Source organism: Myotis brandtii, unplaced genomic scaffold, assembly GCF_000412655.1.
Source record: "Myotis brandtii unplaced genomic scaffold, ASM41265v1 scaffold456, whole genome shotgun sequence".
Classification (NCBI taxonomy): Eukaryota; Metazoa; Chordata; class Mammalia; order Chiroptera; family Vespertilionidae; genus Myotis; species Myotis brandtii.
In genome coordinates this window covers 1,447,354-1,469,773 of record NW_005367431.1, presented here as the reverse complement: position 1 = coordinate 1,469,773, position 22,420 = coordinate 1,447,354, and the positions used below count along the sequence as shown (strand labels likewise).

Sequence of the window (22,420 nt, the reverse complement as noted above, 5' to 3'; positions counted from 1 at the left end):
TGCCAGCAAAGCCGTGGAGGCCATTTACCCACTGTGCTATTTCATACATAACCCTATACTGTATACTTTGTGAATCAATAAAAAATTTACAATTTTTAATTATAAACCTGTGTTTTCTATCAAAATTACTTCTTGCGTGAATTTTGGGACACCCTTTATATATATTCATGTGTCTATGTGTTAGATTTCAATGTGGGTCAAGATCATAAGTTTAACATTGATCTAGCCTAGGCCACACCAGCGCCAACACAGGAAAGTGGAGATGCATATATTGGGCACCTGAGGTGGGTGGTGTCAGAATGCCCTGCTGTGTCCACCAGAGAGGTGGCCCAAATCAGGGATGGCCTGAAGGGATGAGATGCAGGTGACCAATGTGTTTGCTGCACTAGAACTTGAGCAAAGGTCCCTGGTCACACCTGCTGGCTTTCTCCACTATGGGTTGCTAGGACTGCTCTGCTCTCCCTTTGTGGGAAGCTGGGGCTGGTTTTCAGCCAGCCTTGGGCAGCAGAGGCCACCATATTCCAATATCTCTTGGCCTCAGTTTCCTTGTTGGCCTAACAGAGCTAGCCTGGGTGACTTCCATGGCCATACCAGCTTGCGGATATGCATCGTGTGCAAGGTAAACCTCCCACAATGGGGCATGAGAGTTGGTGGGTAACCTGCTGCCACTGAGGTTAGTTCTGAGATGGGTTCTATGAGGGTCGTTAGAGGGCTCCTAGCAGGACTCCCATTTCGCCCACAGCACCAACCAGCCTTCACTGGCTTCTCCTCCTTCCCTGACTCACTCTCCCCACTCCCTCACTCCTGCTTCCTGGGACCACCTCCTCAGTGAACTGTGTGCCCCTGTCCTTGTCTCAGACTCTGCTCTCAGGGAACCCCAAATAAAGCACCTGGTTTTGTCTCTTCCTTGCTAAATGATCTCACACAAATAATTTACCTCTCTGGACCTCAGTTTCATTTATAAAAGAAAGGATAAGAAAAGCAGTGTGGTTACTGCACTATATGCCCTGTGCTAAGTGTCACATTGCAATGTTTCAGCTAACCCTCAAAATTCCTATTCTCTGTTTTACAGATAAAAAAAAAACCCTAATGACTTGAGAGGTCAGCTCACACAGGTAGTGTAAGGTGAAGCGGGAGTTCAGACCTAGGTTGTTAGCCTGGGGCTTGAGCTCTTAACCAATGGTACCAACCTCACTGCACTGCTTTGACGATTTGAGGCATTCAATGTGGTAACGCTTGTAAAGGCACTCGTGTGAACTGGAAAGTTCAGCATTTTACTGAAAACACAGGGACTGTGTCTATCTTGTCTGGCTTTGTATCCCCACTGCTTAGCACAGCTCGATATGTTTTCGCTGAATGACAGATTCCATCCCAAGCTCTGGGAATGTGATCCTTCAGCAGTTTTCCAGAATATAGTATTCCTCATGAGGTTTCAGCATCTTTTCTAGGAACCAAGCTAACATCTTTCTAAGCAAAAGCAACAACACATTCACCCAGGTTAGGGGCCCCGTCTTCCTCTTCCGGAAGTTCCCATGCCTTCAGGGTCAGGAACTTGGGGTCCCAGTCTGGAGATCCTGGCCGCCGCTCCCACCTGCAGGTTCCTACCTGGCTGCAGCTGCTCAAAGTCCTTCAGCATCCTATAGGCTGTGCAGGGATTGACACCCAGGGTGGCAGCGCTCTGAAGAGGGATGTCACTTGGAACTCCGATCAGTGCTTCCTCGCTGAACACGGCCTCGGTCCGCCAGGTTCCTGAGTCAAGAGATGAGTTCAGGGCAGTGAGGAACCCCTCTCCACACTCAACCCCAGTCCACCCTCCTCAGTAAATGGGCACCTAGGATAGCGGACTTCAAAGAATGCTTAGCGGACAAAGAAAATCTCAAAGTCCTTTTGAATGTCTCTGAGTCCTCAGGATAATTAAGGTGTAGATTTTGTTATTCTTACGTTAGTTACCATTAGATTTAGCTAATGTCACCCAGCAGGTGACTAAGGATCTCAAACTACTGGACTCTGAGGGTAAGACAGTGTCATCACTACCAGGAAGATGAGAAAAAGAAGCCCTCGTTTTCCTCCTCAGTCCTCCTCCTTCTCACCTAGCACACCTTGACTTGGGCTGGGATTATGGGAAAAAGCATGAAAGTCTAAGTCAAAGGCCTAGGTTTGGGACCTGGTTTTGTCAGTCTGCTAGTTTGAGCAAATCCCTAAGCCACTTGAGTTTTGGTTACTCTAAAAATAAATGACATTGGCAAGAAGAGCCTGACAGGCCTCTTCCAAGAGCTGTTGCTCAAATCAAATGATTTAAGGGTAATGAAAAAATCCTGTAAACTGGAAAGAAATGACCAATCAGAACCTCCAGCCCACATTCCAGTTCCACACAAAAGAACTGTAAAATGTCAGTACTGAGAAGACCCTTAAGAGAACAACGTTTAACCTCCTCATCAGCAGGGCAGGAATCGGAGGGAGTGACTTGCTCCCTTCCAGCCACAGATACCTGCCCCACACCTTCTAGGAGCCAGACACTTGCACAACACAGACACATTCCTTACGCCAAGGAGCCTCCTTCCTTCTAGTGGAGTAGAACAAGTGAGAAACAAACAAGCAAATACAATAATTATAAATTATATAGACAGAGTTACAGCAGTGAGATTACTTTAGATAGGAGTCAGGGAGGGACAGCTTCTCTGAGGAAGTGACAGGCTAAGGGCTAAAGGACAGGGATGTTAGCCACTCAAGAACATCCTAGGCAGAGGAGAAAGCATATGCAGAGACTTTGAGGCAGGTCAGATAGAAGAGTGGAACTGGAGGACAGTGATGGGAAGAGTGGTTAAGATGTGGTTGAGGTGTCATGGGCTAAAGGAGTGTTTTATAGAATTTCATGATCTGGACCCATAGGAACCATGAGTTATGTTGTAACTCAGTACATACACATATATGAATATCTATTGATCTATCATCCATATCTGTGTGTGTATATCTATCTCAGAAGCCAAATTTTTCATGGAACAATATTTATCCTACTGGCTTATTCTTTATTCTATTCTGCTTGATTTTAGTAAAAAAAAAAAATCTGTTTGCCACTCACTCGATTGATTTTGCTAATGGGTCACAACCTGCAGTGTGAAAACCATAGCTCTCAGGGTCATGGCATGGAGAACGGATTTTATTTTGGTGAATGGGAAGTTTCTAATGAGCTTTAAGGGCACTCTGAGGCCATCGGATTTATGCTTTAAGGTCACGGTGTTGCTGTGAGGAAAATACAGTGGGGTGGCGAGGGACAGAGTGAAATGCGGAGGCCCAATCAGGAGGCTTTTGCAGGGGTTGAGATGTGAGACAATGGTTCCTAGACCAAGACTTCGGCCGTGGGGATGAAGGAAAGTAGATGGATTCGAATTATCTGTTGAAGATGAGTCAACAGGGGTTGATGGGCATTGGGTGAAGGGTGACAGATGCTCACTGCTGCAGCAGGATCCCATGTATAGCAGAGGTGAAGAGGACAGACCTTGAAGTCAGACATGCATATTCAAGCCCTGGCTCTGCCAAGTACTCGCAAGGTGACTTAGGGAAACCACTGGGAGCCTGTTGGCTCAGTGTCTGAGGGCTGTGCTGTCTCAGGGCCCTGGGCCCACACTTCCAAAGCTCTCGATTGCGTGCACTCATCCAGTTGCTGGGATTCAAACAGTATCCTGGTACCACATGTCCCAGGTGGGGAGTAGGGGGCAGCCTAGGCGATTACTAATTGTGCTGCAGGAGGGGAGAAACAACGCGGGCTTTAGGAAACAGGAACTGGGGATGGGAGGCAGCAACACTATTAGAGGCTGTGTCAATCCCAGAGTAGATCTGTGGTTGAGAAAATAAGAGGCTACAAAGCTGAAGGGTTCCTCTGGGATCCAGGAGGCCTTGGCATTCTCTGGGCTTCACCCAGCCTGGTTTTAAAATCTTCACTGTCCTCTTCATAAGCATCACCCCCTTCATCTTAGCCATCACTTACTGTACTCTGTGCCAATCATTTCGTGTATGGCTTTAACGCATGAAATCAAGGGGATCTTCTAATTCCCCTTAATGGCACGACAATGGATATTCAGCCCTTGACATGGATTTCTGGGGCGCTCTTCATAAGCAACACCCCCTTCATCTTAGCCATCACTTACTGTACTCTGTGCCAATCATTTCGTGTATGGCTTTAACGCATGAAATCAAGGGGAGCTTCTAATTCCCCTTAATGGCACAACAATGGATATTCAGCCGTTGACATGGATTTCTGGGGCCGCATGTACCTGGGTTGCGGGCACATCCCCAGTAGGAGGTGTGCAGGAGGCAGCTGATCGATGTTTCTCTCTCATCGATGTTTCTAACTCTCTATCTCTCTCCCTTCCTCTCTGTGGAAAATCAATAAAATATAAAAAAAAAAAAGAATTGATTGTCAATGAAACTTTAAAAAAATAAATAAATAAATTTCTCACTTCACTTTCTTGGATTTTAGTAAAAAAAAATTCTGTTTGCCACTCACTCGATTGATTTTGCTAAATGATTTTCACTTTTCCTGAGCTATGAAATACAGAGAATAGCACTCATGTTGTAGTGTGAAGATGAAATGTGATGGCATTTGTACACACTATCACTGTGCCTAGTATGTAGAAGGTGTGTAACACCCCTTGGTTCCCTTTACTGGTCCTAAGTCCCATGCCCTTGCTCTGAGGATAGCTATTCCTCACGCATGTGCAACGGACCCTTAACCATCTCCATCATCTAACGCAGGTCAGCAAACTATGGCCCACAGGCCAATCTGGCTCACTGCCAGTTTTTGTAAATAAAGCTTTATTGGAACACAGCCAGACACACTTCTTTTGTATTGTTTATGGCCACTTAGAATGGCAGACTTGAGTAGAGGTAGATGGTTGCAAAGCCTAAAATATTTACTAATTGGCCATTTAAGAAAAAGTCTGCCAACCCTGATCTAATGCATAGAGAAACTGAGTGTTTGCAAAGGTCACTGCATGTATTGCCTCAGTTGAGCTGCGTAAGAGTTAGCTGAGATATGCAAGGCAACGGCTATTAGCTCCATTTTAGAGATGAGGAAACTGAGGCTCAAAGTAGTTGTGACTTAAGATCATACAGGACAGGTGGAAGGAGAACCTGCATCTGATTCCCAGGCCAGGGCTCCTTCTCCTGCCCTGTGCTGCCTCAGCAGGGTTTCCAGTGAGAAAGTCAGTTCGCATATTCCCTGGCCCAGCTGCCCTGGGGACTAGTTGGGTTGCATGTGGGAAAAATCTGGCTACGGCCACAGCAACAGCTAAGCAGCTCAATACCATGAAAAGATGACCAAGATTCAGGCCGCTGAGCACTTATCTGCCTATTGATTGCCACTCTTAGTAAACTGCAGTCTTAACTAGAAGACCGTGTCTGTTCACTGCTGTATGCTAGAGCCCAGCACACTACAGATGTTCGTAAAATGTTTACTGAATAAACTGAGCTAATTATAGTCCTGATAATTATAAAACCCTCATCCTCTCTGACTGGCACCTGGTTTAAAAGACACGCCTTTTCTGCAGGGAGAAGTCCCTGTTCTGGATACCACCACCACCACCACCCATGAAATTACCCACACACCTGGCAGATGTCCTTTGTTCCTCTCTCCAAACATAATTACCAAGCTCTTAAATCCACCATCTTCTCCAGTCCCATGGAACTGTCTTTTCAGACACTCATCATCTGCAGCCTGAATGTTCAGCCCCCTCCTTACTGGCTTCCTGCCTCCACGGGGCCCCTGGCCTTCCTGAGCCCTCTCTGCACTGCACAAGTCTGATCAAACCAGTCCTCTTCTTAACTCTTCATCAGGCCCCTCTGACTGTGGATGTGAGGCCTCCACGACTGGGCTCCAGCCCACCTCTCCAGCCACATCTTGCTTCTCCACCATCCCTCCCTGACCCAGCCAAACTGAGCTACCTGTAGTTTTGCTGGTGCCTGGCCTTCCGCCATCCCCAGACCTTTGCATGTGCTGTACTCCCAGCCTGGGACGCCCCTGCTCACCAGCCCACTGACTGCACTTCTACTCAGTCTTCCAGACCCAGTTCAAGCAGCACTTCTCTGGGAAGCCTTTCCTAAAGCTGCTCGCGATAGGGGACTCCTGCCTTTGCGTCCATCCTGTGGTTATAGCACTTACCATACAGCATTGTATTAAGGGCTGTTCCCAGCCGAGAGCACTTCGCCGGCAGAGACTGTCTGACCCACCACGCGTGCCCTGCACTCAGCAGGGGGCTGGCCCAGGGCGCCAGTCAGTATCCAGTGAATCCTCGCGGCCCTGTTTGCTCACACAGCCAGGCTTTCCCTGTCAGGTGCTGTCGAAGAGGGTGCAGCACTCTTGGCAGCTTTCCTGATCTCAGGGAAGCAAACAGCTTCTAATAGACTTCTGTTACCGTTGTTTTTGTTTTTTTTCCTGCCAGATACCTTTTTCTTTCTAGAACTACTCCTTCCTAACCTCTGTACCACAGAGGTGGGCAAGAGACTCCACTAAGCCAGTGGTCGGCAAACTGCGGCCTCTTGAGTGTGGCTCTTCCACAAAATACCATGTGCGGGCGCGCACATACAGTGCGATTGAAACTTTGTGGCCACACTCAAGAGGCCAAAGAGCCGCATGTGGCTCGCAAGCCACAGTTTGCCGACCACTGAACTAAGCAATTGGAGTGGCCCACCCCATGACCTTGGGATGGGTTCATGGATGGCCAGGGACCCAGGCAGAGTTGGATGGATATGGTTGTGCTGAACGGACTGTGGGATTGTGGAGGACGTACGTGCGCATCTGTTTGTTCTCAGGATGATGTACACCTCAGGCAGCTGGTGGCCATCTATGCAAGGGCTATGGCAGGGTGGGTTGGAATCTTAGCCCCACCACTTACTGGCTAGATAGCCCTGGGCAAGTTGCTTCATTCTTTACATTTACTACTGTCGCATCTGCAAAATGGGAGCCACAGTACTTACCTCATGTGGGAATAATGACTTAATATATGTAAAGTGCCTGGTGGAAAGGGATGGTCAATAAATATTTGTTGCTATTACTATATCACCGTGTGGGGAGATCCCACCTGAGAACTAAGGAGAACAAGAAAAAGTCAGAGCTCTGTTATCATTGGGGTCCCTGGGTCCAGCTCTGCCTGATGCTTTCCATCTCTTGTACTTCCCAGTTCCACACACGGATTAACTCCTTTTTTTCTGTAAAGCAAGTTTGAGTTGACTCTCTGTAAGTTATAACCCATAGAGTCCTAACAGAGGCGACAAGAGCCTGGTGAGCTCTCCTTCAGTTTGATGTTTAAGTCTGGGCAAGGGCTTCTTCTCAAGCTTCAGGTCCTCCTGTGTCCCATGGGATGGATGATGTCTGTCCTGCTTCCCTCCCGTGGCTGCTGTCAGGATCCATCTGTATAATGTTTGTGCCTCAAAAACCATTAAGTGTTAACTAGCTCAGCAATGACTCCTTGCTCTATGTAAAAGAAGACCCCAACTCTCAACGGGGCTTTCTCAGGGCCTCCCTCATGTGGCCCCACTACGTCGTGACCCTCTGTCTCACTTCTGCTACCCTCTCCCAGGTGCACATCCTCTGCGGAGGCCACACGGGATTGCCCACCACTTCCCAAACTCAGCTTTGTGCTTTTGCTCGTTTGTTTCCTCCACATGCAACCGTTTGGGCTCATTTCCATCTAACAACATCCATCTACCCAAGGTCAGTTCCAATGCTCCTCCTCCAGGAAGCCCTGGTCCCTCCCCACGACTTCTCTCCCCCACACGCAGGCGCACAGAGCAGCCAGAAGTGTCTTCTGCTTCCTGGGAACCTGTAGCACTCCCTTTACTGAGCTTATTGGTTTGAAGATTTCTTCAATCAGTCCTTAACCTCCTGGAGGGCAGATGCTGTTTTGCTTCCCTCATTGTACCTTACCGCAGGGACTTAGGGATGTAGGGATCCAGACAATCACAGCTCCAATCAGCACCGGCCCACGGAGATGGGAGAGCAGGCACATCACCTCCTGCTCTCCTTATTCGAGCGATCCCACCCCTCTGGAGGGAGGGTAGGTATAGGGACTTAATAATAAGCCCTGCATCACTTAGTTCCGCTGAGCCGATGAGCAACTATCTACAGTGTGGGTAAAATAGGATCTGGAACAACGAAAGCCTGCTGAGACCTGGAGAAACTCACCCAAACCAGCAGTTGCTGGAATCACCCAGTCTCCTGGCTTCACCCCAGTCACGTTGCTGCCCACTGCTACCACCTGTCCGACACCTTCGTTCCCTCCGACAGCAGGCAGCTGGGGAAGGAGGCCGTAATTACCTAAGGGACAAGAGCACAGAGGGTCATCCAACAAGGCGCAGGCGGTGAGAGTATGGCCTTTGGAGTGAGACCTAAGCCCAATCTGGGTTCTGCCTCTGACCAGCTCTGAGCCTTAGTTCCTACACCTGTAAAGGGGACAATGCTCCTTTGTTTTTGTGGTTACCAGGAAGACTGACTAGATGGAAGGCTGGCTAAGATAATGTGTGCAATGAGCCCAGCATTTTACAGGCACATCACTGTGGTTGCTTTACTCCTACTGCAACCTCCCTAACGCTTGAAAAGCCTCACACCCAGGGAGGGGAGGCCAGGGGGCTCCACAGCCTGCAGATGGCACATCTGGAGAACAGCTGCTGCTAATCACAGGAATTTCACACCCACACTTGAGGAGGAATGAAAATGAGGTGGTGGCTAAGCAAAAGAAAAAATAACCCCAGCCAATTAACATAAGCCACAGAAACCAAGGTTACCTTGGATCATATTTATGTCAGATGGATTGATAGGGGCCGCCAGCATCTTCACATGGACGTCTGATCCGCCCACAGCAGCTAGCTCCAGGTTCTTCAGTCTAAGCACAAAGCCAAAGAGAGATGTTAATGCCACCCAGGCTGGACCAGGCATATTTTTTAAATTTTTAATTCATCAATTAACTAATTAAATCATCACCCAAGGATATTTTTTCCCATTGATTTTCAGACAGTATGGAAGGGAAGGAGGAGGGCGGGGAGAGAGAAACATCGATTGGTTGCCTACTGCAAGTGACCCGATTGGGGCCGGGGATGGAACCTGCAACCTAGGTACATGCCCTTGACCAGGAATCAAACCCGAGACCCTTTGGTGGGCAGGCCAATACTAACCACTGAGCAACTGACCAGGGCTAGATGGGGCATCTTTTGCTCAAATGATCTCCCCAGAGTAGGTCAGCCAGCAACATTTTTGAGCTGCCATTGTGCGCCCAGGAATTCCGGTTTCGTTAGAAAAGAGAAAGGAGCTGTAAGGAATTAGCACAGGATGCAGGTTAAGTCTGTCAGGACTGCAAGGGGGAAATCCCTAGTGACCTCTCACCCTCACTGTCCACTCTACGACAGAAAAGAGTTAAAAATCCCCCTGGCCCGGATTAGCCTTGTGTTCCCCCCAACCTGCTTATTGATCACCTGGTGTGCTTACTAATACAGGTTCTCAGGTCCCGCTCTGACCCGCTGAACCAGAAATCTCCAGATGGGGGCACTCCAACTAGTTCCTAGGCACGGGCACACCTGGGACACCCTGGGCTGCTCCTTTGTTCTCCGCTTTCTTTTCCCCCATAAAACACACAGGGAGAGGAGAGGGCGGGGGAAGTAGAGAGATGGCCTGTGTAGATCAGAAAGGACTCCCTGGGTGGCTATGGCTCACCCCCTGGAGCGGTGCTTCTTCTGGATGAGGATCCTGGTCTGTCAGAAAGGATGCTGGACAGAGCTGAGCATCCTGGGTGTGAAGCCCTGCCATGCACAGCTGCCACCCCAGCAAGTCTCTTTCCTGCTTGAGGCCTGTGTCTCCATTGGTAAAAGCGGGGGAGGTGCTGGTGGTTTACACTCCATCACTTCCAATAGCATCTCCCACTTCAAGTCTATGTGATAACTACCCCCTTTGGTCTCAGTGGGCCCTAGACACCTCTGGGACTTTGGTTCATGGGTAAAACGCCAACGGGCTTTCGAGGAAGGCCTGTGACAATGTCCATGTGTTACTTTTGTTTTTTAAAAAGGAGACCTTACAACCAGCAAGCACTGATCAGTGTACTGCACTGGTGGGTCCTTGTGACTTTTACCACCGGACTCCTTGTCCTTCTCCACACGCCCCCGACTTCACGTCTGCAATGCTTTCTCTGCCCAAATGTACTTGTTGAGCAATATTTCTCTTCATTTTTACTTAATAAAGGCACACAGAACTGCCAACCAGGGACTCTTAGCACTGGGCAACAATGCCGCCACACTAAACTGATGTAACTATCCACTCCCTGTGAAATCTGACCTTTTAATTATATCCAAGGCTCCATCTTGGGGTAAAGTGTGATTTTCAAGAAATGTCTTATACTAACAGTAAATTAATGGTGGCAGGTATTTATTACACAATGTCCCACGCTGAAGGATCTGATGTAAGATGTAACACTCCTGTGAGGAAAGTATTAATACTTCCACTTTTCATATATAGATACTTTTTTTTACCCTCACCTGAGGATATGTTTTATTGATTTTAGAGAGAGGAAGGGAAAGAGAGAGCGTGAGAAAGAGAGAGAGAGAGAGAGGAAGAGAAAGAGAAGAGAGAGAAACATCGATGTGAGAGAGAAATATCAGTTGCCTCCTGTACGCACCCCGACTGGGGTTTAAACCTGCAACCTAGATATGTGCCCTGACCAGGAATCGAACCATCGGCCTTTTGGTGTACCAGACGACACTCCAACCAACCGAGCCACCCAGCCAGAGCAATATTTCTATTCTATCAAAGTAGGAAATGGAGGCTGCCAGCGATTATGGAATTTACACAGGGTAAGATAACTGGTCCGTAGCAAGGCTTCTCCTTAAAGTCAGTGCTCTTATTTACCTTCCTCTGTATCGGTATCCTGAAATTAGTGTGGGAATCCACATGACTGCCCACAGGACCCCTGGAGATCTAGGGATCCCAATCTGGAAATCCCTGTACCAGATTATGACCAATTTTTTTTTTTAATTCTCACCCGAGGATATTTTTCGATTGATTTTTAGAGAGAAAGAAAGAGAGAGGGAAAGACAGAGAGAGATATCGATGTGAGAGAAACACATCAATTGGTTGCCTCCTGCATGAGTCCTGACAAGGGCCTGGGCCAGGGAGGAGCCTGCAACTGACGTACATGCCCTTGACTGGAATCAAACCTGGGACCCTTCGGTCTGCAGGCCGATGCTCTATCCATTGAGCCAAACTGGCTAGGGCCAGATTATGACCAAATTAAGGGGGGCCATTCCTCACCATGATTGAGAAACAGCTAGCTATAAAAAAACAAAATAGAAATAGTCTCTACAGAAAGTGGTTAGCTAGGAAGAAGTTGATGACCAGGGTAGAGAGAATTAAGAAAGGGATTTCCCCTCCTTTTTAGGTAAATATTAAGGAATGCATGTATTTATACAGCTGGAGGAGGGGGGATCCTTTTAACTGTAATAACAATAATAACTACTGTTTGAGTGCTTACCAGTGAGTTACTCTTCTAAGTGCTTTCCATGCCAGCTTTCTACTATTATTCTGATTTTATGCCTGAGGAACAAAGGCACAAAAGAGGTAAATGACTTGCTCAAGGCCACCAAAAGTAGTAAATGGCTGATCTGATGTGAACCTGGCAGTCTGATGCTAGAGAAGCCAGATGGTTAGTGGCTTCCCCCGACCGAGCAGAGGGCAGCAAGGCGAGCACCAGCCAGGAGCGGTGTGCGGACTCGATCCTTGCTGGACGGGCCTGGGAAGGCGGAGAGGTCTGCAGCTCCCCAGCTGGCTAAGCAGGGAGGCATATGCCAGACCATGGTGTTTCTCTGTGAACGCACGTGTAAGCCTGCATTGCAAAGAAAAACCCTGCCCCGAGCACATGGACTGGGGACTAGGGGCCCCTCGGTGTTATCTGTACTGCTTCTCTTGCATTTTCACAGATGATCCGTTTTTCTGTAAGCTGAAAAGCCCATGCACTCAACTTACTTAAGGACATGTTTTTCTCTGCATTTTCTATATGTTCTTGCCTCAGCCCAGAATTTCTTTTACACAGCTTTTCTATGAAGTGAAAAATTCCATTCACCCTTTAAAACCTGACTCAAATTTTACTTCCCCTAAGACAGTGGTTCTCAACCTTCCTAATGCCGCGACCCTTTAATACAGTTCCTCATATTGTGGTGACCCCCAATTTCATTGTTACAAATTGAACATAATTAAAGCATAGTGATTAATCACAAAAACAATATGTAATTATATATGTGTTTTCCGATGGTCTTAGGCGACCCCTGTGAAAGGGTCGTTCGACCCCCAAAGGGGTCGCGACCCACAAGTTGAGAACCGCTGCCCTAAGACATCTTTTTTCACTCTTCTTGGCCCTGGAGAAAGTCACGTGCTCTATCCTGCATGCTCCCAATCACAGTGATCATACCATGAGACTATCTTACCCGAGTTCATGGCTTTTTAGTTTATGAAGTCTTTTCACAGATTTTTTTCAATTGATCATAAGGTATAACTTCACATTCCTTTCCCAAAACTCTTGGGGTGAGATGCATGTACTTCAGGGTTCTGAACCATGTATTATCTATACCCCAGGTGGGGGCTGGGGCAGCATTCTATGATCAGACACACTGTTTTCCAGCAAAACGTATGAATCATCACACTAAGTGGAATGAATAATGAGCATATAAAACTTCATGTGAGAGATCAGGTTTTGCCTCCAAAGGAGTTATGCAAAAACAAAAACATTTAAAAAAAAACAAGGGTCAGTTTTCATAGCTTTTTGGATTTTGCAGTTGCAGATATGAACTCAGAATTGGATCCAGGTCTTCCAGACTCAGTTCAGTGCCCTTTTTACTGACCTAGTTTTACAGTCAGAATGTGTATGCGTGTTGTCTCCCTGTTAGATTGTGAGCTCACGAAGGGCCGAGAACTTTCAGTCTTAGCACAGTGCCTGCGACCAAAACAGTGCTCAACGCTTCCTAAAGAAATGATCCAAATTTCTCCTCTAGAGAGAAAATGTGGCATAGAAGTACCAGTCATTTAGGGGAGAGACTCAAACTAGGGGAGAGACTCAAACCACAGGGGCTTAGCTATTGAGGCTTGTATTTCTCTTCCTGGTTTTGGGCTGTTTAGGACAACACACCTAAAGGATGGGTGCAGATAAACAATGGAGATGATCCTCAAGAGAGTCCGGTCTAAGCAAAAACCCTCGACTGTTTTCCTCACAGGAAAGTTCAGCTTGCATTTGCAATAAAATTGTACTTCTGAAAAGTCTAGATGACCACGGTCAAGATGAGAATATAGGTAGACTCAGTTCATGGATTTGGATCGAAATATGCAGTCCGGGTTTGAATCCTGCCTTGGTCAGTTACCAGCTACATCAACCTCAAAATACTTGTCTGTGAAATGGGGCGAACACTAGAACCTCCCTCACAGGGTTAAGTGAGTTAATGTACATAAAGCATTTACTGGAGTACCTGACACAGTAGATGCTGAAGGGCAACTGCTATCAGTCCAAGGAAGCCTTTGACACAATTAGCCGGCTATACCTCTGGAAAGAATCATTGAATCACTGAAAGGAAGACAAATTTTTTGGAAAACTCAAGTAAATTTAATTCAACAGATATGTACTGACAGTCCTACTAAATGTCAGATGTGGTACCAAGGGGTTTAAATATGAAAAAGTAACATCTGCCCCGGAGCTTGACGGTGTAGGGGCTCACACCTTGGAGAAGTGCTGCCTCAGAGGCAGGCTTGTGCTAGAGCTGACTGAGAGTTTAACCGTCTGGGGAAGAAAACAAAGGTGAGCAAAGGGGCTTTGGAAGAAGTGATACCTTAGCTGCAGCTTGAAGGATAAACAGGAGTTTACTGGGGGGACCGAGAGAGGAAGGAAGCTCTCCTGCCAGAGAGAATGGCAAAGAATCCGACCTGACAGGAGACCAGGCTACAGGTGCAGCCTGGACTGGAGCCCGGGAATGGGCAGGACCGGACCACCTAGAATCTCTTAAATAAGAAGTGGCACTGATGTCACTTGGTGTCCAACTCCACATGGGAGTTGTGGGAAGTCTTTGATAGCTCCTGGGCTTTTGGCTTGGGTAACTGGATGGTGACAGAGGGAGGGAGGAAGAGTGGTTTGGGGTGGGGAGGAAGCATGAGGCAGGCTGGTACAGAGCAGAGGGTGCCTGGGCTAGACACAGAGCGGAGTCAGCTGTGTTTGTACGTAGAGTCTAGGGTAGCAGGTAAACATATTTTGGGTGATGGCTGGACAATTAAACGACAACTAATGTTGATAGTTTACTGGGCTCCAGGCATTGTGCTTAACATTTTATGTACCCAATGCTGTCTAGTCCTCAAAACACCTACCTGGAGGATGTTATCAAACTAATTTACATAGAGGAAACAGAGAAGTAACTTGCCCAAGGTTAAACGGTTAGACTTGATCTGAAGCTGGATTCCAAAGCTCAGCCTGTTGAACACTGAGCCGGCATCCCTCCGCTGTGTTTGTGGAATTCTTGTCCCGAGAGACATTATTAGGTATTCCCTGGGGTCCAATATGTTTGGGCAACGCTGCCTCCTAAAGCCCTTTCAGACTGCACATTAGAGTCATACAGGCTCTGAGAAGCCCTCCAGTAAAGAAACTCACGTGGCTTTGAACAATCAGAGCTCCCAGTTAACTCAGCTGGGAACACTATTTTCACAGCACAGCGAATAACTGCCTGCCTCCAGACGGCGGCTTGAGAAGTGCTGTACTGGGCCGCCACTCGCTCCCTGTTCTCTTCTTTGTCTTCTGGGCAGCCTAGCTGCTCTGCCAGGTGAAGTTCACAGACGTGGGGGGAAGGGGAGTGTGAGGGGATGAGGACCTAGGTCCTAGGAGGTGGGAAGTTGAAACTGCAAACACAGGTGGGTGAGGGCGGCAGGCAGGCCCGACACAGGCTGCCCGCCTGGGGGAAGGTGTGTTGGTCCAGCTGCCTCTCACTGGGGAGGCCAGCCCCAGCCTGCCCCATGGAATGCCATCAATACCAGACACCGCTGCTCCTGCAGAGTTCTAACAGGTCGTCAAGGATACCATTCTGCAGAGACAGGAAGGAAAACGGGGCGAGTCTGAATTCCAGGAGTTGGACTGCTGGTATAATGATAGTCATTTCTTCTTCTTCTTCTTTTTTTTTTTTAAACTCCCCAAAGGAACTGGTGGCTGTGTTGCGGAGCAAACAAGGCACCCAAACACAGCCTGGCTACATCTCAAGTCACTTTCCCTGGACGGTCAGGGTCTTCCCTTGTGAGCGTAATGGCGCCATGCAACTCAGCGGGATGTCCCTGTCTCCACTCAGCAGATCCCAGACCGGATAAGGTCACAATGGCTCCTTTGAGGCCGAGGCTGTACACCTGTGATGCCATCTGAACTACAGGGGAGACAAAAGCAGGCAGAAGAAAGAGCCTTTTGAGAGGGGGAAAAAAGAGGCCAGCGCTCTGGGGACTGCCTCAGTTATATTTGCTGTGTAAGGCGAGCACCAGCCAGCGCCGCTAGAGTATCTTTCCCGCCTTCTGCATTTAATTAGCAACCATTTGTACTATCTTGCATCTTCCACTCAGTCACCTTAAACTGGTCAATATGATTCTGAGCAGAAAGAACAGGGACGGAGACAGCCATAGAACACTGAGACTTTCTCATCTGTTCATTACACAGAGCCAAGAATGTGTGTCCCGTCACCAGGCCACGCTGGGTGTAGGTAACCGACACCTCATGTGGCTCTCCCCAGTCTGTCTGCAGCCTCCACGGTCACAAACAAGCCTTCTTCTGTGACTGGGTCAAATGCCTGGAGTGCTGGGTACATTGTTCTGAGATTTGATTAATAATTAATAAGCAGAACACAATTGGGAAATCAGGGAGGAATGAAGTTTTTCAGCTCACCCCCAGCAGGGGATGCTGGCGGCCTGGATTGGGGGGCTCTAACGGCGTCCCCGGCCCTCACGGAATGCAATCCCTGAGCAGAGCTCCTTGTTCCGTGTTTCCTGAGGTGCCAGCGGTACCTGCTTGCCCCTCTGCGCCTCTGCTGGCTTCCCTGACTCAAAGTAATCTTGCCCTCCTACCATCCAGGACTTTCTACACAATCATTTTGAACGGAAGGGAATCAGAGTCTGAGGGCAACTTCTGGAAGTTTCTACCCAGGGCTGGCAAAGAAAATTTCTCCCTTCTTTCTCAATCCCCTACTCTCCCTTAAGATGATCACAAAGCTTGCAAGCCCCATAATATTCTACGTCTGCTGACATCAGGACACTTGCTTGAAGGGAGCTGCAGTCTCTGTTGCTTAGTTTGCTGAGGCCTAACTCTCTTTGTGGCTCCAGAGAGCAAGACTGAACCACAGCAGGAGGCCGAGTCGCTGCTGGCAGCTCCTTTCGTCTCTGACAGGTGCCGTGCAGGCCCTGCCTGGGGAGCTGCTGATCATGTACCTAACCAAGGGCAAAGGGAGGGAGCCCTTGATGGAATCTTGTGCCCAGGACCCCGGATTTCTACCACAGCACTGCTCCCTGCAGGTTGCTAGAGCAACCACTGGCAAGCGGGCAGTCCCACGCTTGCTTCCGTTTCATAGAAGTGTTGGAGCTGGACAACTGAACTGTTGGATCAAAGAGGATTCATGCCTCATAACAATCCCCATGGCTGCAGAACTGTGTTGGAAAGAATGCTGAGGTCTCATCTCGTCTTGGCAGGAGCAAGTGTCGTTTGGGGAGGATGGGGTAAAGAGGTGTGCAGGTTTTGAGGTAGACAGAAGTGGAAGCTGTGAAGGTTTGTCATCAGCATAGAAGACAGAAGTGTGGGGACAGCAAGAATGCTTGTATTTACCATTGCTGACCTTGGTTGACCCCTTTATCAAAGAGTAACTGAAAATAGGAGACTGGAGTGATTTCCTCACTGTAATGAGTGGCACAGTTGGGACTAGAACCCCGCCAGGCCCCAGTGACAACCTGAGCCACAGACTAACCTGGTGTTATCTTTGCTTTTCTTTCTTTAAAATGAGGACCCCCCACCCCCACCCCATCCAGGGTGGGAAAGGCCTGGAACTATATCAGAGAGTGACAGGAGCTGCTAGGAGAGGGCCAGGCAATCATAGTAGCTTGGAGTTGCACTGGGTGGCAGCTCTTCTCCCAGACACTCTGGACACGGGTGAAACCCCTCCTTTGTGCAGCTCCTCAGGGGTGTGCCTGCCAAGTTTCACCCTCAGAGGCAAGAATGAGGAAATGGGGGTAAAAGGGCTTGGCCCTAAACCCCACAGCCTAGTGTGGAGTCCAGAGGGAAGGTAGTGTTCGAGTGGAATTTGCTTGAGTTAGAATCCCGTGAGCTCAGGCTAGTGCTCTCGGAGCCTATTTCAGCAGGTACCTCCCTCAAAGGATTACAGGTAGGCACTTCCTAGATATCTGTTGATCAGACACACCACATGCGGGATCTTCTGCTTGGAACATTTCTACACGTTTCCTCCTGGACTAGAATGTGAGTCCCCTGAGGACAAAGACCGCAGATTATTCGTCTGGGCATTCTCAGTGCCCAGCACTTACTTAAGTTATTTTTTTAAAGAATAAATAACTTAATGAGTTCTGTCCCCCCTCCTTCATTCATGACCACAATAAAGAGCTCCAAGAGACAAGACAAAAGAAACAAAATCCCAGTTTTCAACAGAGTGCCAAACCAAAATGCTAATTTTTTTTCAAAGTACTATAATTCTCTTTTAAAAAACCAAGTCACCAGCACAGAGTTTGGGTTTTCAACACTAACATCAACTGCAAAAAAAGAGAGATCCCTGAGAACAAACAGTGCCCTACAGGGAGAACTCACTATCTACACAGCCCACCACCTGCTCCCCAAAATTCCATCTGGTTAACAGAGTGGGTATCTGTCCAAGGGTGTCACAGCTTTGCCTCATCGTGTGCCAGCAGCAGGCAGGTGAGAAAGCTGTGATGACCAGGATCTGGAAAATGGAGGAGACAGGACATTCTTACTGTCTTCCCCAGGGTGGGGCTGCCCTTCTTATGAAGAGTAGAGACTTGGGGTCACCTGAATGACCTATAATCTCATCTTCTCTTCTGACCTATCTGATTCCCAATGTTATCTGCCATCTCATTCTCAAAAAACACTTGGGATGATTGTCATTGTTTCTTCAGGTCTATGTCCATATCGAGGACTATTAATAAAGCCACATCCTAGTTGTATGATCTTAGACGAGTGTCTTTCCAGTTTCTTGAGCCTCAGTTATCTTGTCTGTAAAATGGGGATAACAATGACCAACCCCAATTGAGTTTAAAATTCCATAATATATCTGGAGAACTTAGCCCAATGCCTGCCACATAGTAGGTATAGAATGAATGAGAGCAGCTTTTACCGTAAGACCCAGAGAATGCAAAATTCTGAAAGGGGACTTTCAGGAACAAAAGGAAAGGACATTGGAGTACGTGGGAACTATCTGATAGAGCAGCAATTGTCAACCTTTATCATCTCACAGCGCACGTAAACTAATTACTAAAATTCTGCAGCACATAAAAAAAGTTATGCCGATTTGACAAAAAAAAAAAAGGTATAATTTTGATTCAATCACAGCTACTGTTGTGTTGGCGGTTGTCATTTCTTCTTTTTAATTTGACAATCTAAGGGAAAAGAGATCAGTGCCCCTGACTAAATAGTCAGGTGTTGCATGTTTTAAAGCTTTTTGCAGCACACCAGTTGAAAATCGCTGTGATAGAGAATCCGGAACTTTGCACAAGGGCCTAGGGACCTCTGAAATGTCCAGAATGTTTGCCACTCTCCCATGTTGTAATTTTCTCCTGCAACTTTTAAAAAATCCTCACCTGAGGATATATTTTTTTAATTGGTGTTAGAGAGAGGGAGGGAGGGAGGGAGGAAGGGATAGAAAGAGAGAGGGCAGAGAGAAACATCAATTGGTTGCCTCCTATATGTACCCCAACCTGGGATCAAACCCGCAACCTAGGTATGTGCCCTGACCTGGAATCGAACCCACAACCTTTTTGGTGTATGGGACGACACTCCAACCAATTGAGCCACCTTGCTGGGCTCTCTTGCACATTCTTACTTCATTTAGATCAGCTGTTTAATTCTTTAAATGAAAAAGGCCCAACTATATAGGGCAGTGATGGCGAACCTATGACACGCGTGTCAGAGGTGACACTCGAACTCATTTTTTTGGTTGATTTTTCTTTGTTAAATGGCATTTAAATATATAAAATAAATATCAAAAATATAAGTCTTTGTTTTACTATGGTTGCAAATATCAAAAAATTTCTCTATGTGACACGGCACCAGAGTTAAGTTAGGGTTTTTCAAAATGCTGATATGCCGAGCTCAAAAGGTTCGCCATCACTGATATAGGGGAGTCTATTTTTTGGGGGAAAAGAAAGAAACTATAAAATATCAGGGAAAGACTTAGTAGAGGAGGAAAGAGCTTAGTTTGGGAGCCTCCAGGATTGAAGAGAAGGGCATTCAGAATGTTGAAATGAGAACAGGAGCTCCCTGGAGGCCTCACCACTCCTCAGACCTGAGCAGACTGTTCCTCATTTCCTCTCTGCTGCTCCCAGAGCTCTGGTCCACAGAGCAAACATCACAAACCACGCTGGTTTGAGAAATAGTCTGCGTGGACTCTGAGTAGTGCCATGGCCCTACCTGGTGTAGCCTGACCCACATACCCAGTTACTAGGATACTTAAAGGACACCTGCTTCTTTCTGTGACACTGCGGTTACCTTAAACCTCCTAAGACATGACTACAAAGGAGAGAATCCCAGCCTCTGGCTTCGGTCCATACAGGAACAAGTCAAATGGCCCGAATCTGGGTCAGAAAGGAAAGCTGCCATTCTCAGGCAGAGTGAGAACCGCCTGCCTGCCTGCCAGTCCACATCCACAGGACAACGGCTCTCAACCCTGGCCTGCACATCGGAGTCACGTGGAGAGCTCTGAAAACACAGATTTCAGGGCCTCCCCAGACATACTAAGTACTTCAGGGGTAACGCCTGGGGATATGTCATTTCTAAAAGTGGCATAGGTGACTGAGATGTGAAGCCAAGGTTGAATCCAATGCTTTATGGAAGTATCATGTTTTGAATGTTGGGAAATTACTAGGGTTCCATACAAGGAGACAAGACGGTTATCCCTTTTCCCTTAGTGCCTCATCCTCCGGAAATTCTCTTTCTTTGTTATGGGGTGAGGCCACAACATTAGTAACAAAGAAACAGAATTTCCGGAGGGTGAGGCCCAGAAATCAGGACTTAAAAAAGATTCCCAGGTGATTCTAATGTGCAGCCAAGGTTGAGAACCACTGCCTTAGTGGCATCAGCAACAAGTCTGTTCCAGCTTCCCTGGCGCTCCGGGAGGAGGTGATCAATCAGGAGGCAGCTGCATTCAACTGCCTAACCTGCCCCGGCCTTTCCTCAGCATCCCGAACACTGGAGATGCCTTCTTCATCGGCACAGAGCTCAAGAAAAGGTGCACTTCCTACTGACATCAGATACAGATGTAAGAGCGTTTTTGGAGCACCTGTTTTGTGGCAGGCCCTGTACCAGACATAAATCACAAGCCCGAGAGAGAGGCACTACATCGTTCCTGTTTGGGGTGCAATCCTGGAAAAGGAGTGTTCCTCAGAGCTTTACCAGCTCATCACAGCACAGTCCTCATGGGAATATATTACTGATGATCAACATACAATTTGGGGTTTATTGGTGACTTATTTACTCATGAGCAACATACAGTTTGGGGTTTATTGACTGATGAGTCTTCTCAAAACTCTTGGTCTCAATATTCTAATGGTGGATGTGGCTAGGCTGGGGGAATGACCTTGAAATTTATCCGAGGTATATCCTCTCGGGCTGTCAAAACAACTCTCATCTTTTTTTTTAAGTAAAAATATGGGCTGCTTCATGAATTTGTGTGCCATCCTGTTGCAGAGACCATGCTAATCTTCTCTGTATTATTCCAGTTGTAGTACATGTGCTGCTGAAGTGAGCACTCTAGTCTGTATTTTAATCATGAAAATAATTCCGTTTGCCTGTCCTCTGGAAAACAAGCAAACCATTTGCTGGGAATCAAAGAGTTGTGAACAAGGGACTGCAGGAGAGTATGTAGGTACTTTTTGGTGGAAAGCATTAGATTGACCTCAGCTGATTGGCACTATGAGCTATGATTGTATTGTCTCCATTTTTAAAGATAATGAAATCAAGGCTCAGAGAACCTCAGTTACTTGCCGAACACACAGCTAGGACAGGGAGGGCAAGAATTTGACCCCAGGTTTTCTGATTTACAGGTCAGTGCTTTCACTGTAGCTCCTCTACAGTGACTCCACTAGCCCTTTTGGATACCTAAACAGAAGATATTTTAGGTTCGGTTCCAGATCCTGTAACAAGACCAGTATAGCAATAAAGCGAGTCATAATCTTATTGCGGGTATAGGGTCCTGCCTAATTCGCAAAACACAAAGTGCAATAAAGCGAAGCACCATAAAACGAGGTATACCTCTAGTTACTTATGGGCAGATTTATAGTGGTTGAAAATTCATATACTGTTTTTATTAGTCACATGCAAAAATCATTTATTAAGATCTAATAGAATTTTAGGAGGACATAATTATAAAAGTAATGAGGGCTCAGAGGGGCTGAGTGACTTGTCTAAGGTCAAACAGGTCTTGTATTGGCTCCAAAATAGGAGCATTTGTAACTAAAGGCACACAGCACGGTGGACAGGAAATCACACGAGACCAGGTGTCAGAAGCCATGGATTCCTGCCCCTGTTCCAATCTGTATTAGTATAGCACTTTGGACAAGTCCCTTGTCCTTTGTAAAATGAAAACAATGATCTTTGACCTACTGTATTGAGAAGTGAAGATCCAAATGGATGTAAAAGTATTCTGAACACCCCCTCCAAAAAATAACAGAAGGAAAGAACTTGGGTGGGTCGGTCAGTCCGACTGGATTCAAATTTCAACTCTGCCACTTATTGGATGTGTGACTTTGAGCAAGTGATTTTACCTCTCTGATGCCTCAGTTTTCTCATCTGAAAAATGGGGCTACATCAAGTACCTAGCCCAGAGGTGGTTGTGACGATTTACACAGGGACTGCCCGACATATACAGCACTCCATCAATAACGTCAGCCACTATCACAGTTATACTTGTGCCTCTCGGATCTTCAACTTCTTCGAAACGCGGACTTTCTGAGCTACCAAACATACCCCGGGCTCCAGCTTCGGTCCTATTACTCTCTACCTTCTTCCTTGGACCCTGTCTCTCCCTTCCCAGTCTCCCTCTGCACAGCCCGTCGGAAACCCCTACAAGAATCCCAGTCCCCCGGCCCCGTTTCGGCGCGGTCTCTTACTCGACGACCTTGGCCGGGTGCCCGTGGTGGCCGTAGACCAGCGCCCGGACC

General features: G+C 47.4%; 1 protein-coding gene across 3 annotated transcripts in view; it reads right to left on the bottom strand.

Moving 5' to 3' along the window:
• MECR (mitochondrial trans-2-enoyl-CoA reductase) overlaps positions 1 to 22,420 on the bottom strand; it is a 47,962-nt gene that overhangs the window by 7,263 nt on the left and 18,279 nt on the right. For 2 of the 3 annotated variants that reach the window (XM_014546795.1, XM_005875075.2), the window contains 4 exons: positions 22,370 to 22,420; positions 8,779 to 8,876; positions 8,180 to 8,311; positions 1,606 to 1,749 (listed from right to left, as the gene is read on the bottom strand). In XM_014546795.1, coding sequence (XP_014402281.1) covers positions 1,606 to 1,749; positions 8,180 to 8,311; positions 8,779 to 8,824 — 322 coding nt within the window. In that variant the 5' untranslated portion in view covers positions 8,825 to 8,876; positions 22,370 to 22,420. Of the gene's footprint in view, positions 1 to 1,605; positions 1,750 to 8,179; positions 8,312 to 8,778; positions 8,877 to 11,507; positions 11,570 to 22,369 lie in introns of all 3 variants that reach the window. The other variant, XM_005875077.2, reaches the window with a different exon arrangement.